The sequence below is a fragment of the Octopus bimaculoides genome, chromosome 2 (genome assembly GCF_046866305.1).
Source record: "Octopus bimaculoides isolate indiv1 chromosome 2, ASM4686630v1, whole genome shotgun sequence".
Classification (NCBI taxonomy): Eukaryota; Metazoa; Mollusca; class Cephalopoda; order Octopoda; family Octopodidae; genus Octopus; species Octopus bimaculoides.
The window spans coordinates 134,623,027-134,639,463 of NC_142929.1; the positions used below are offsets into that span (position 1 = coordinate 134,623,027).

General features: G+C 34.8%; 1 protein-coding gene across 9 annotated transcripts in view; it reads right to left on the reverse strand.

Annotated features, from left to right (window-relative positions):
• Window positions 1-16,437, reverse strand: part of LOC106877917 (cadherin-87A) — a 222,610-nt gene that overhangs the window by 162,653 nt on the left and 43,520 nt on the right. For all 9 annotated transcript variants that reach the window (XR_016240751.1, XR_016240750.1, XM_089347726.1 and 6 more), the window contains exons 2-4: window positions 11,465-11,535; window positions 3,681-3,734; window positions 345-517 (exon numbers count right to left, since the gene is read on the reverse strand). Coding sequence is in view for 6 of the 9 variants with exons in the window: in XM_089347722.1 (XP_089203848.1) it covers window positions 345-517; window positions 3,681-3,734; window positions 11,465-11,535 (298 nt within the window). In the remaining 3 variants the exon portion in view is untranslated. The remainder of the gene's footprint in view (window positions 1-344; window positions 518-3,680; window positions 3,735-11,464; window positions 11,536-16,437) is intronic.

Below are 16,437 nucleotides of genomic sequence, written 5' to 3' on the forward strand. Positions count from 1 at the left end.
TGTATCTGACATTTCTCAGTCAACATGACAAAATTTTGTACAACATAATTCTCTTCTTTCCTCCCCATCTCATTTATAGTCACCAAGTGCAAAACCTTCTGTGTTGACTTTTGTCTACCACCACTCACAGATAGTGTGTTCTCAAATGGGCTTATATTCTCAATTAACCAATGAAATTTTAAGTCTCATCCCATTCTCAACTGAGTGACTACAAGTTTTATAAATAAAGATAAATGAAAATGCCCTTATCAACAATGCTGTTTTGTTTTTTATTCATTTTATTTCATTTTTATTATTTATTAATGTCAGCATGTGGAAATTATTTCAAGAAGTTTTGTACATACCGAAAGTTTATCTCTGTCAATTGTTTTTATAGTAACCAAATCGAACTTGGTACATGTTGCAGTATTAGTACAAGAAGTATTATTTACTACTTTTAAATAGTTCAGTATATCTCCATTTAAAATTAATTTAGGGTTACCAGTTCCAGTCACTTCAACAGTTACAACAACAGTGCCTGAAAAAGAAAAGTTATTATTAGTAAAATGATAGCATTTAATTCACGGTATACTCAGCATTTTGTTTTTCTTCATTTTTACTGTTTTATAATCAATATTTGCATTCTAGAAAAGATAAGATGGCATTTATTGAAAACATTTCTTTTTGTAGCTGGATGCATTTACTACAATGATTTTACCAGTCAAGCAAACTGGAATGACACACTTTGTGCCTTGCTTAATCCTTTACCTGTCAAAAGCATTTGCATAAGTTTGTCCTAAATGTCTACGATTGTTTTCAGACTTTTAGTTAACTTTTGTTTCATATACTCTGAGTAAAATAAAACTCTCTTTTCCAAAGTCCCAAGCTACTCTAGTGGAAGAAAAAATTGGAAATATGTATAAAATATGATGTATGGGCTGCAGGAAAATATATCTTATGTTTTCCATATGATACATAGGACAGGTAAATGTTTAAGGAAATAAGAAAATGCTTCCAGTAGGAAGATTTTGAAATCATATACAAACAGCCATTAGTCCAGGATGTTAACCCCACAGCACAGTCACTGTGCTTCTCTAATTGATTAAAGATTATAAACTATTTTGAATACTATGAATCAAAAACATTAAAACATTAACTTGTACTTTGGCTAACTGCATTTTCATTAGTCATTTCTTAAATTATCAAAAAAATAATGTTTTCTGAATTACACTGAACCAAGATCACAATGTATACACTAAGTGAGTATTTTTGTTCTGCTTTATTAATATTTGAAGGCTCAATTTATTCTGCTATTGATTCCAGTACAACTCATAGATATTAAAGCCTTTGTTTCAAATATTATTATGACTGATTTCCAACAAGCTTCATTTCAGTTGACATTAAAATAGCATGTTATGCATGTGACAGATGCAGTTGATAAATATTCAACTATCATGCCTCATTTGATACTTTCTGTTGTGCAACTGGTTTGATATTTGGTATAAAGTCTGCTTTTACTACTGTCCTCTGGCTAAAATTTGTGGTCTTTCTGATGATTATTGTATGACCTTTTTTGTGTATTTTATTTTCCCTTTTATGTATGGGCATATTACTTCTACATGATTGAACTAACAATAGGCTACATCTTACTTTAACAGTAATTGCTTAGCTTCAGATTTTATGGCATTAGCAGACAAGAAATAATTTTTTCCTTTGACAGGACGACAATATGTTGCAGTTAAGATTACCAGATAATCTAACAGATAATCTTGATGTTGAACTGAGATATGTAGAGTCTATTATTTAAAACTTAGTGTCCAAATAAATAATGAAATGCTCTTTGTTGCACTGAACTCGATATTTATGAATAAATAATCCAGTATCATATCGTTATAGAAACATACACATGTACATGTTTGTGTGTGTGCGATGGGGGGGGGGACTCTTTAGTATTGGTAGATAAATGCTCTGATACTGGTAGCATAATAAAATGCACCCAACCAATGATGATGATGATGATAAGGGTAAACCCAAATTTTTAAACATCATAGCTATCATGTCATGCATCAATGACATTGACTTTAAATCTGATATAGCCACATCAGTTAGTCATTAATCTACACATGCTAGAATGATTGTATGTTTCTGTGCATTTAACAGTTTGCCTAAATTGAATAATGAAGGATTTAAAAAGCAATATATCTGTGTGAAGTTCTATTTAAAAATCTCTTATGGAAATTATTTTGATGTTGCAACAGGCTCGTGGGAAGTTTTGATTTAGCCATATACAATGTCATACATCTATGTATTATGAGCTATTATTTATGGCTGAAGTGGCATTTGTGATACATCATTGATAGAAGACTTACTCTTTTACTCTTTTACTTGTTTTAGTCATCTGACTGTGGCCATGCTGGAGCACCGCCTTTAGTCGAGCAAATTGACCCCAGGACTTCTTTGTAAGCCTAGTACTTATTCTATCAGTCTCTTTTGACATAAACACACCAGCATCGGTTGTCAAGCAATGTTAGGTGGGGGGAAACACAGACACACAAACATATACACACACACATACATATATATATATACACACACACATACATACATATATGCGTACCTTTCCTACATTGGACACTAAACTCCGCTTGCGAAGACTTGTTGAGGTAAGTGAAATCGAACTAAATTCGATGACTGGCACCCGTGCCAACATCGTCTCCTTCCTAGGACATGAAACTCAGCTTGCGAAGACTTATTGAGGCAAGCGAAAGCGAAATCGGGATAGCACCTGTACCCAGCATCGCCTTTCTGGCACTTGTGCCCGTGACATGTGTAAGGATTTTCAAGCGAGATCGTTGCCAGTGATCCTGGACTGGCTCTTGTGCGAGTGACACGTAAAAGCACCCACTACACTCTCAGAGTGGTTGACATTAGGAAGGGCATCCAGCTGTAGAAACTCTGCCAAATCAGACTGGAGCCTGGTGTTGCCATCCGGTTTCACCAGTCCTCAGTCAAATCATCCAACCCATGCTAGCATGGAAAGCGGACGTTAAACGATGATGAAGATGATATATATATATATATATATATATATATATATATATATACACACACATATATATGACGGGCTTCTTTCAGTTTCCGTCTATCAAATCCACTCACAAGGCTTTGGTCGGCCCGAGGCTATAGTAGAAGACACTTGCCCAAGGTGCCACACAGTGGGACTGAGCCCGGACCCATGTGGTTTGTAAGCAAGCTACTTACCACACAGCCACTCATACGACGCCTATACACAGCCACTCCTGCTTATTTACATAATTCTCAAAGCTTCTATATTTACATTCTGAATATAAACAAACTTGGTTTCTCTAATAGATAAAAGCAACTGATTTGGATGGATTAAAGTCAGAGGGTTACTTTAGAGAATTGGTATCATGACCGTCTTGCGGGTGGCTTTCTGCCTTATTAACAGTATTTAGTATTTATAGTCGGGTTGGTATTCAAGATACATCTCATATAGAAGACTTACATATTTCTTGATGTTTCCTCATTTTATATATATATATATATATATATATATATATATGAAGGCAATGGTGTAGCTGCAGTTTATCATTCTTATCACTCTTTTCTAGATGTATTCTTATGAAATACATTCATACTGTGTTTTTAAAAGATACAAAATTAAACAAAAATTTCCTTACCAACTTTTTGATTTTCCTTTACATATATTTGTTGAGGCAAATTGCTGGTGGCAGCTGACATAAGAAAAGAAAATATTCATATTGAAGTATTTGGTATGGCATATGAAGCATTGGTTGAAATAATAAAATAGAAATATAAAGTAGTATAATTCTTTTACGATCAAATCTATAATAAACTATTTACTGTAGCTTGCTGAAAAGGTAAATATACCATATACATTAGTAACAAACAGAAAGTTTGATTCAATTTCTATTTGATCAATTTTTAAAAAATGACTTTTTCATTTAGATATGTAGAACTATACTGTTTTTATAGTTTAAAACCAGTAGGAGGTAAAAAAAATTAAAAAAGACTTGAAACTGTAATTAAAACTCAATTTGAAATTCAATTTAATAAAAATTCAAATAATGATGTTCAGATTTGGATCTATTTTGAATTCAAATTTTGATTTTTACTTCTTACTTTTTTAATGTAAAATCTCAAAATTCCAATTTCTATTCCTCAATGGGAAGAATTTTTGCAAACAGTAATCAAAATTTTAATTTCTTGGAAAACATAATTATTTTAATTAGAATTACAAGATTTAATTCTCGTAGACTAAAATTAAAATGGTACAGATCTGAGATATAGATGGCTCATTTAGCTGATGATACTCATTACACCTATGATTTCTAACTATAGATGGATGCCACCAGATCCAAGACACATTAGAAGAAAGAAAAAGCCTTTAGTAATGACCCTCTTATGAGGTCAGTATGTGCTTTTTTTTTTTTTAACAATAAATCATTCAATATGTTGGTATTTTTATGCTGCTTACTTCAAGTTTCATGTTTAAAAAGAAGAGATAAAGCAAAACAAAGGAAATCTCAGAATCAAATATTGGGTTTACATTTTAATCTATAACAGGAAATTGTTATTGTTGATTTGCTTTCTTTAGTCAGCTCAGCATTTTAAAGGATCAGTCAATTAGTTCTCTAGCTGTAAGAAGCTTGTTGTTTATTCTGAGCATGAAGACCTAAGATTATATTTCGACTCCAATAGTATGTATGTAAAAGAAAATTTTGCTGCAATACTGACAGTTCAAATGGCTACATGGATGGTCACTTGCTGGTTTGACTTTTACTAAATAGAATTTAGCTTGCAGATTATTATATTAAACTGAAACAAAATGTTTTTTGTGTATCTCCCTCTAACCATTTCAGTCTATTTTGTTGGAATTCATAACAGAGGGCTACAGTTGAGTTAGAGATCAGATTAGATAATTAATGGATGCATTGGCAGAAGAATAAACTGAGCTAAAATTTTATAACTAAGTAAACTTTTTACTGTTATAACGGTATTGATCGCCTAGTTTACAACCGGTGTTAGTATTGAGAAGAAATGACGAATGGCAATTAATAAATTTATCTATAACAATTACATGATTTTATCTATTTATTACGTGTTCAACTTGAAATTATAATAAATATAAATATTTCTTGAGCAGGAATCTATGGTGATAAATTCATCACTCATAAGTATTTATCACCATACATAAATCCTAGCTCAGGTTACATAACGCTGTGGCGAGTTATACATACCAAGACGCTGAACATGCATGTATGTTGAAGATAATAAAGCTCACTCTTTTTCACCGCTATAATAACAGTTTCATAGTTTCAGAAATAAGTTTCATCAATAGGTTGAAGAAAATGAAGAAAAAGAAATTATTTACTAAATTAGCTTATTTATGTACATTTAATATTTATAGTACATTTTTATAAGTCAAAAGAAAACTGTCGTAGAGAGTTACGACATAAAATTTATAATAATTAATTCTTCCATAACTAAGCTACGAGAGTTTTAAACAACAATTCAAAATAGCCTTGTTGAATTACATAAAAGACATGGCATGGCAATAACTAATATCTCAAGAGAGTGAGTGTCATGGAATCATGTGACAACCAACGAACACTAATTTTCTTCCCAAAAATCAGGGTCTTCATAATTGCTCATATCTGAATTTTAAGAACCGTATTTCGTGGAAGATTTCCCTTTGATGAAAGTTAGAATTCAAATATGGGCAGTAATTTTAACCAATGGGAAACTAATAATTACACCTATTTGGCCAACATGACCATGATGTCATATTACCGCCGATCAAGCTTTATTATGACTTGCTACACTGTGTTATACTGGTTTTGAATATGAACACAAAAGTTTAACAGCCATCATCAAATCAATATCTTAGAAGTGTCAAGAATTAAGGAATATTCACTGTCTACCAATATATACAATGTTTAATTTCATGTGAAGATATCAGGCTCGAATAAGTTATATGTGGCAAATGAATCCTTTAATAAAGCACAAAGCTATTTTAATGGGTGATGCATTTGACTGACTAAAATGACTAATCAAGTTTTAAAATCCTCTTCCAGTATAAAATATACAAGATAATATCATATGAGAATCAAGTTATGTCTGATGTTTAGCAAGCTGATATGACTAACATTGACTGCTAAAAGTCACTAATAATTTGCGTTTCATGGAGTAAAGTAAGACATAAATCTCAACACAAGATGCTTGTATATTAAGGCTGCATTCTCAGATGATCTGGTACCTATATCTAATAAGATGAACTGATATGTGCAACAATAAAGTTCATGCACTGAAACATAGTAAAATGCTGACAGCCAATCTCAGTCATAACCTGTAATGTGTAAGTATGTATTTAGCTATGCAAATGTGTATGTACATGCATGTGTGCACAAATGTGCATGTCTGTGTGTGTATAGGAGACCACCTTTGGTATAGCTTGTCAATTACCTTTCAGGGCAGCTACTGACCCACACCAGGCTCCCAGGCCTCACATATGGCTCCACTAACTGTCAGCATGTTACAGAGTGTCATCTCCTATGTGACAACATTAACAGACAAAATCAGGTTGAGAATAGTGAGTCTTAAACTCTTGTTGATATTCCCTTTTGGAATCTCACTCTAATGTAACCCTCAATCAATTTGGCTACGTCTTGCCACTGCATAAGGAAGTTGCAAACAAGAGAGAAAGGCTAGACATCCTGTGCAACCCTTCTTCTCCATAATTCAAGCCTAGAGCAAGGAAAGACTGAAAAATCTTGTGGCAATAGGAGAGCAGCAAACCAGCAAGCAAGAATACACCAAAGAGCAGCTACAAATCTACACTCAGAAAGTTTAGTCCTTCTCTGTTGAACTGAATCAGCAGTGAAGTACACAAGCCTCTTACTTAACTGGACAGCCAATTTCAGGACCTTCTCAAATACAGACTGCTTCAGCTAACCCTGGCAGGAAATCCTTGGTTAATAAGGATCCCATTTCAGCAGATGAATAACAAAAAATGCAGAAAAGATTACTAATGTACTTGAAATGTATGCACCCTTCTCATCAACACCAAAGTAGACACACCAGAAAGATGAAGGGAACAGGCTGCATGAGAATCGGTTTGCTATAAGATGGACATAGTATTTAGTAAAGCACAGCATCCAGATAAGGGCCAGCTAATGTAACTTAGCAGAGGATAAACCTTCCAGAGTGGTTGGAAGTGTGAGAAGCATTAAAATGCTGGTATCATTTTTACCAACAAGTAACAGTTTGGAGAGAATGGTGTTGCTCTACAAGCAAAGACGATTACCTGACAATCTTCATGCTTCCACTGATTATGTGGTGACCCTCAAGCTTCCATTCTCATCAGTGTCTATATTTCAACAGTATCAAACCCAAACAACACAAAAAAAGTTTTGCAAAGAACTAAACAGTCTCTTGAATGCTATCCCCATGTTGGAGAAAACTGTCCTTCCTGACAACTTCAACAACACGGTCAAAACCAGCTATAAATTCTGAGAGAAGCTATAGACAGGCATGGCATCGGAAGCTGCATCAGCAATGGGTTCCTGGTTGGGCTGATGCTCTATCAACCCACCTAACAAAACATCATTATTGCATGCATGCTCCAAGCACTGGCACTAAATTATGTCATCATCAGGACATGGAATCAAGAGATGACGATGACAAGGTTGATGTGCAATGCTGGTTTCTGGCAAGACCAATGCTGGAAAGATCATATCAAGACAATAGTTTGTTCAGAGGTTCAATGTTTCCAAGCTAAAAAATCAGACAATCTTGGCCAATTTCTTCACAAACTTAGACAGCAGAGTGATTCATACCTCACATCAGGAAAAAGGTAGCATTGAAAATCTATGAGCCTCCTTCAAAGAGCACATTGACCCAATCACTTGCAACACCAAAACTGGATTGATAAAAATGACAAAGAGATCTATAACTATGTGAGACCTGAAGTGATTTTGAAATGCACTGAAGTTTGACTATAGTCCATAGTCCTTTGAATCACCTCTTCTTCAGTGCTAACAGCCAAACATTTCTCACAAAGAACAGCAGATGTTGTAGAGCTAGACACACTATTTTGATAATGTGATTAATAGGCCATCTTCAGTCAATGAGTAAGTTAGAGAAGAAATTTCAGGCCTGGGATGAAAGGGTTATAAAGTTAATTTAGTAAATATCAAAGCACTAATAATACTAGTAAAAAGAAAAACAGAAAAATTACTAATCCCTTTAGGGAGGCTCTGTTCAATATGTAAAAAAGGTGAAGGTAGAAATTCTATATGATGCACCCAGTGTCGCTATGGACACATAAGAGGTACAGTGGAATCTCAGGAAGGTTAATAGAGAAAATACTCTTTGCATGTGACAGATGTGCAGGAGAAATAAACACAAAGAACACACAGGAAATAATTTTCCTCCAATGCCCAAGGGGATCCTTAGAGGTAACATAGTTTTTGTTACCAAGTGACCAAAATTAGCAGTGGATCAGGATGCTCTGGAAGTGGAAGTGCTAGAATAAGAACCAGCTGGGCAAAGTTCAAAGAGCTATTACCTTTTTTTTGGTAAGAAAGGGCTTCTTCCTCAGAATGAAAGGTAGATTGTATAATGTTTGTGCATGAACAGCTATGTAACATGATAGTGAAATGTGGGCTGTGAAGGCTGAGAACAAGCACAGACTAGAAAGAAATTAAGCCAACATGCTCTGCTGGATGTGTAATGTCAATGTACATGCACAACAAAGTGTAAATGTGTTGACAGAAAAATTGGATATAAAAGGTGTCAGATGTAGTGTGCAAGAGACAAGACTGTACTGGTCTGGTCATGTGATGTATCTGGATGAAGAGAGCTGCATAAAGATGATGGTTGATGGTTACTGACATAGGTAAATGTTTGTAGATGTTGAGCCTCGGAGATGTGATTATGAAGGAGTGAGAGGATAGGCAATTTGCTGTGATTGAGAAGATTTGTCCAGCTAAGTAAAATTGAGATGATAAGGCATATCATTTACATCCATACTACCCCAACCCAAACACTTCCACCCCTGTTCACTGCTCATTATCTTCCCCTCCTCTCTATCTCCCACTGTCATTTCACTCCCTCACAAACTTATCTGCACACAATTTGTCCCTCTGTCCCTGTCAAATCTCTTCCCCATACCATCTTCTAACACTTCCCTCTCTCTATTTGTATCTACTCACTACAATCTCTCTCCTCCATTTCCCACTTTCCTTTTGCAGATTTGTTCACTTACCCACCCACTCACCCTATCCAATCTTTGGTTCCACATCACTTATATACACTTCCCAATAAATTAAGTGTGCCACTCCTATCACACCTTTCCCATTTGCTCTTCTCTTTCCTTTTTCCCCTCTCTCCTCTCTCTCTCTCTCTCTGAGGTATTCAGGTATCTCTTCCACTGCAAGACACTTATTTCTGTTCCTCTATTCATACTCCAATCCTTTATTATCACCTGGCATAAAGCCACCTCCCTCAATACTACTCCTTCCCTCAATTGAAGGGCCTCTTCTTGCAAGTTACTTGGTGACCTCACTGCTGCTGGTGCTACATAAAAAGCACCCGGTACTCCCTGCAAAGTGGTTGGCATTAGGAAGGGCACCTTGTGACAGAAACCATGCTAAAGCAGATAGAGCTTGGTGCGGTCTTCTGACTTGCCAGTTTTTGTCAAGCTAGCATGGGAAGAGGACATTAAATTATGATGATGAATGTGTGTGTGTGTGTGTGTGTGTGTGTATGCATATATACATATATATCCTTGCCTGTGCTTGTGCCCCGTAAAAAGCACTACTCACCTCACCTGTGTTTGTGCCACATAAAAAGCACTAAGTCCATTCTGCTGAGTGGTTGGTGTTAGGAAGAGCATCCAGCTGTAAAAATCCTGCCGAAACAGTCACAGAAGCCTGGTGCAGGCTTCAGCCTTGCTGGCTCTTGTGGTACCATCCCACTCGTGCTAGCATGGTACACGGATGTTAAATGATGATGATGATGATGACGATGATGATATGTGTGTGTGCGTATGTATGTATGTGTACATACATCAAGTATAACCAGTATCTGATTGCAACCAATTGCTTGTGTCGGTAGCCATCAGCCCTTAAATGACCACCTATCTCCAATTTTGTGTTAAATTTTCTATGACCAATGCAGTACAGAATTTAGTTCATCAACAATGACGTTACCCTTATGCAACTTCATCAAAAATGACTCTACCCTTATGCAACTTCATCAAAAATGACTCTACCCTTATGCAACTTCATCAAAAATGACTCTACCCTTATGCAATAATCCAAAAGTGGTTGATGAACACACCTTAGAACATAAAAAGCAATTGTGGTTGGGTGGGAATGATAGAACTGTATGCATATAAACATCCAGTGTTAGTCATCTAACGTGTGATCTTTTAAGAATGATGAGACAGAACTTTGAGACACTTTGCACCTTAGCAGCTTTCTCAACCACTAAGGTGAAACTTGGATTTCTAGTCTATGTTAAAATGATTAAACTTGACTCAACTAATACTATAGAATCCTACAATGTATTGTTAATCTTTTTATAAGTTTTATTAAGAACACTAAATAGTGTGTGTGTGTGTGTGTGTGTGTGTGTGTGTGTGTGTATGTGTGTGTGTGTGTGTGTGTGTATGTGTGTGTGTATGTGTGTGTGTGTGTGTGTGTGTGTGTGTGCATGTGTGTAATGTTAATATGTATGTTTAGAACAATAAAAAAAAGGTTTTTTTGATAGTTGTAAGTCAGTATCATTTTTGTGCAGCAATTAATATTCAATTAGTGCTCAACAACAAAATTAACCATTAGGGTTACAAATACCATTTTACCTCTTTTGGTTTGTTCAGTAATTTGAGGGGTTTTTTCAGTAAATATAACCTTATTTATTTATTGTGGCTATTGTATTTAATCCCTTTGGATTTGTGGAGAGTGATTTAATTGGGATTTGGCAGTAATTTCTATCAGGTCCTACCAACTATAAAGGCTTGAGCTTCTTTATTCTGTCTTGTTATTAAATCCTTTTCATACTAACCTGCCTAAGGTCACCCCTGCTTCTATAATAGAAACCTCCTGTTTTAAAGTGATCTAATTTCAAACTTTCCATCCAAATTCCATGTTAATTTATGTATCAGAAGCCAGCTTAATAACAACAAAGTTACTTTACTATATTTTCCATTATTTTCAAAATTAATTGAAGTAAAAGTAGTGTATTTCAACAGAATTATAACAAAATAATTAAACAAATATACCTCCTTCATAAGGCTATCTTTGGTAACTGTTTTATATATTAGAACCTGCCTTAAACCATAGTCACCTGGGAGTACGTTTCTACTAATGTAAAGTAAATCAGTATTAAAAAAATTGATCGATTATTATTAAAGAAGTTAAAATCTTCATTACTGTACCTTCAACTGTGCCAAGCATCACCAACAAACCAATGAAAATAATGGAAAGCATCTTGTACATTATTTTGTTACTGAAACAAGATCAAGAAAAAAAGAGAGACAAAATATTATTTCGTGTATTTTTCATTTCAATTTTATTTCATTCTTTTTTTTTTAGTATTTTAAAATGTCAAGAAATTATGCGACCACATTAAATATGTTATAGTACTAGCTTAAAAACTGCACGATAGGGAGGCTTTTAAGCTAGTATATAACTTTTAAGTAACTCATCCTGAATGGGAAGATCTGCAAACAGATCTCTACCTTGTTTTGGAGAATTTGTTGCAATTGCTTCCTCCAAAGTCATATCCCAATGATGAACATATTCATCGCAAAAGATCATGTAAAAAAAAACAATTGCCAGAAACAATCGTAGTAATGGAAACATAGGAATCCAAAATTTCAGGATTGCAGGTCTGGATTCAACCCAGAGTGTTTTTAATTTACTCATGGAGTTAGCCTTTAGATTATAAAAATTACTATTGTACAAAAAAAATTGTTGCAAAAAGTCACGCAAAACAAAATCACTGTAAACAATCACAGTAATGAAAACTTGGGAATCCAAAATTTCAGGATTGTGTGTCCAGATTCAACCCGGAATGTTTTTAATTTACTCACATAGTCAGCTTGATTTCAAAATGGTATATGTTGGGCTACGGCCTCTAGGAGTAAAGTTGAAAAAGTGTGACACACTGACATTCACATTTATTATATTATCATATTACATTAAGGTGGCAAGCTGGCAGAACCCTTAGCACGCCAGATGAAATGTTTAGTGGTATTTTGTCTGCCATTAGGTTTTGAGTTCGAATTCCGCTGAGGTCAACTTTTGGGGGTTGATAAAATTTGTACCAGTTATGTACTGGGGTCAATGTAATCGACGTAATCTCTTCCCCCAAAATTTGAGGTCTTGTGCTTCCAGTAGAAAGGATTTATTGAAGTTGAAAAAGTGTGAAACACTGACATTCACATTTATTATATTAGATATGCTTAATTTTGAGGAAACTTTATTTCAATTAAAGTGTATTTTGTGTGTGTGTGTGAGTGTGTGTGTGTGTGTGTGTGTGTGTGTGTGTGTGTGTGTGTGTGTGTGTGTGTTAAAGAAAGCAAAATATAAAACAAAAATGGTAGTGTTCAGTATGTTAGCCACAAGAATTTCTGTCAAAGAGACATGGTTAAACAAAGTTGTAAATCATCTCCCTCTTTCTCTCTCTTTTATTATTACTCCCACTACTACTTTTAACAAAATAATATCAACTCTCCCTAAATTTCTTTGTCTCTCTTTCTCTCTCTCTCTCTTTATCTCTCTGTCTTTGCCACCGCCCTCACCGTCTCTATGCCTACTATTACTCTCTCCCCATCATGAAGAATAGTAGGAGTGTCATTGAATAGTGAGAAAGGGGACACACAGAAATTAGCTTTCGCATTTATTAGATTTAGTCAAATTAAGGTAAGTTCTTTTTTTTTTTTACTTTATGAGAAATATTCATCAAAATGTGATTAATTCTGATGCTTTTAGGCAATATTTTCCAGAAGTACCATCTCTAGACTTCCTCAAAAGATTTGAGCTCAATTACAGGATATGTTATTCACCAATTATAAAGTACTCCTTCTGCTTACATATTACAATCATTTTTATTTATTATTAAGTGGGCTCAGTCATCAAGAGGTTTGTTTCTATGCCAATACCTAGCACAGAGCTGGTAAAGGAACAGGAATAGAGGGGTATGAACTCTATTTAGCAAGGAAAGAATCTTGATGCATTCTAACTGAATTGAGTCTTTTTTCTTACTTGTATATATTTAAACTCTATAGTGATTGCAAAGCATATCTGATATACTGACAGGGTGACCAACATCAAGATACTTACAAGGGGGTGCTGAAAAGTTCCTGGTTTAAGGGTATCATGAAAGGCTTGATTGGAGGCTCAACCTTCTGAGTCCTTTTACAGGGCTTAGAAAAACTGAAGGACTGCTGCAGAAAGTGTGTGAATTTGAGAGGGGAACATGTTGAATAAAATTATAATTAACTAATTCTCTTGTATTTCTTTTACTCAAAGCCTAGAACTTTTAAGCACCCCCTCATATATGTATACCCAAGAACTTTTATGCTGTTCTAGGAGTGCTGTCTATATTCGCTTGGCCACATTTAACATGACAGATGTAGCCAGCAAGATAGAGCAATTCTAAAAGATTGGAGAATTTTAAGGTGTATGCATGTATATGTATTGAGTTATTTATTTATATAGACATATAGAAATTATGTGGGGATATTAACTTAGTCATTGAAATAGAGAATGAAGTTACAAGTTTTTCAATATATGTATTTTACATACCACATAGCACTTTGTGCTATGTAGTTCTATTTCATACATACTGGTATAAAACATAACAATTAACATATATCACATATGAAAATATAATAAATTGTAAAATATAATAAACTATGCTAATTAAAATATGTTAGAACATTATTTTAAGTAACCCTCTAATGGAACTGGACCAGTAGAAATATAATACAATTTTACACATATGTACACACACACCTACACACACACTCACACACACACACACACTTGGGGTGGGGGGTGTTCTGAAAAGTTCCTGGCTTTGGGTAAAAGAAAATACAGGAAGGTCAGTTAATTCTCTCTCAGATTCACATACTTATTACAGCAGTCCATGTGTTCTAAGCCCTGTAAAAGAACTCAGAAAATTGGGCCTCTGAGCCAGGAACTTTTCAGCAACCCCTCATACACACACACATTTTAAAATTCTTCACTATTCACAGGACAGTGAAAAATTTTATAGAAAATTTTTCTTTTTTCCGTACTATCACTAAATTTCAACCTAAGAATTTCCAGTTTTCCATTTAATTCAAACTGAATTATATAGCATATAACTTATATATATCAAGAAGTTTAAATTTAAACCACTATTTTAATATTCCCTTTCTAAAAACTGAAACAGATAAATAAACATGTACATTTACACATACATACACACAAACATTCACAACTACACACAAAAACACAAAACACACACAAATTGACAAGAACATATAAACATAACAATTAAAACAAATACATAAAAGATATAAACAATAAGTGTATACATATTAAATAAAAGTATACAGTACATATATACACTACTCAAAATTTTAAATCTAAGTCTTTCATTTAAAAATCACTTTTTTGATATTTCATTACACTCTTTAAAAAATATAAAACTGCAAACAAATAAATAATCTACACACAATCATACACACATAACATACTACAGAAAACCAGAACTGATTTCACCTTCCTTAATACACTTTTCTATCTTCTTGACCTTCATAAATCCAATAGAAGATCCACTCAAGTGATTACCCTGCTCAACTGATCATCTCTTATTTCATCATTTTCCATTACCAACTCACACCAAAGAAGAATCAAAAGAAAACATCAAGAAACTGAAACTATAAAATGCCTTTTTCTTCGAGTTATGAAAACAATAATAATAATAATAATCTTTTCTATTATAACCTCAAGGCCTGAAATTTGTGGCGAGTAGACTAGTCAATTACATCAACCTCAGTACTTCACTGGTACTTAATTTATCAACTCTGAAAGGATGAAAGGCAAAGAAAAAACTGCCTTACCTGCCCGAGTGAAGGAGGGCAGTGGTGCAATCATCACTACAGACTGGGCTGACAGACAGATCCGTCCCACATGTGACAGCAGCTGTTCAACATAACTCCATGAGTCAGCAATGCCTGGACACTGAACGAGGGCATGCAGCACAGTTTCGTCACTCTGGGTGCACCTCAGAGAAGTCCATCTGACAGCACATCCATACCTATAGAGCTTGTCTCAAACCACTAACACCCTCCAATGACATCTGGAAATTACCCATGATAGTTACCAACCAGAAAGTCCTCCAGAACAGACTAGCCAATTCATTCTCAGCGGCACCCAGTGTCTCCCTGAGAATATCGTTGCACATCCCCGCCACTAATCCTCTATAAATTTCTAAAGCAGAATATCCACCAGTCCCATTGCTTAACTGGAGAGGAAGTGGGGAGGGATTTCTTTCAATTTGGAATGTTTTTACCAAATATTTATTCATTTAGTCTTTTACCATTGTATAGCTATTGGCATGAGACATGAGTTCAAGGATGGTAACCTCTTTTAGGATGGGGAAAATAATGAAAAAAGGATGGGGTGCAGTCATCACTAAAATGATAGTATTCAGTATGTTGGCCACAGAGATTTCTGTCAAAGAGGCATGGTTTAACAAAGTTGTACATCATCTCCCTCTTTCTCTCTCTTTTATTATTACTCCCACTGCCACCATCAACACAACTACTTTTAATAAAACATCAACTCTCCCTAAATTTCTTTGTCTCTCTTTCTCTCCCTCTCTTTTTCTTTCTCTTTCTGTCTGTCTTCGCCACTGTCCTTACCATCTCTATGTCTGCTATTACTTTCACCCCATCATGAGGAACAGTAGGAGTGTCATTGAATAGTTAGAGAGGGGACACACAGAAATTAGATTTCGCATTTATTATATTAGAAATATATATATAAGTATGAGGTTAAAACATTAAAATCATTTATTACCAGTGGTTTGCATGCTTAATAAAAATCAGAAGACAGAAAATATTTTTATATATAAGAGGGTATAAAGATATATACATGGAGATAAGACCCTTGACAGGACTTCTTACATGCTAAAAAGGGCAGTTAAACCCAAACCACGAAAAAAAGGAATTCTTAAGACATACTGCTAATAGGCACTCATCATCATCATCATCACCGTTTAACGTCCGCTTTCCATGCTAGCATGGGTTGGACGATTTGACTGAGGACTGGTGAAACTAGATGGCTACACCAGGCTCCAATCTGATTTGGCAGAGTTTCTACAGCTGGATGCCCTTCCTAACGCCAACCACTC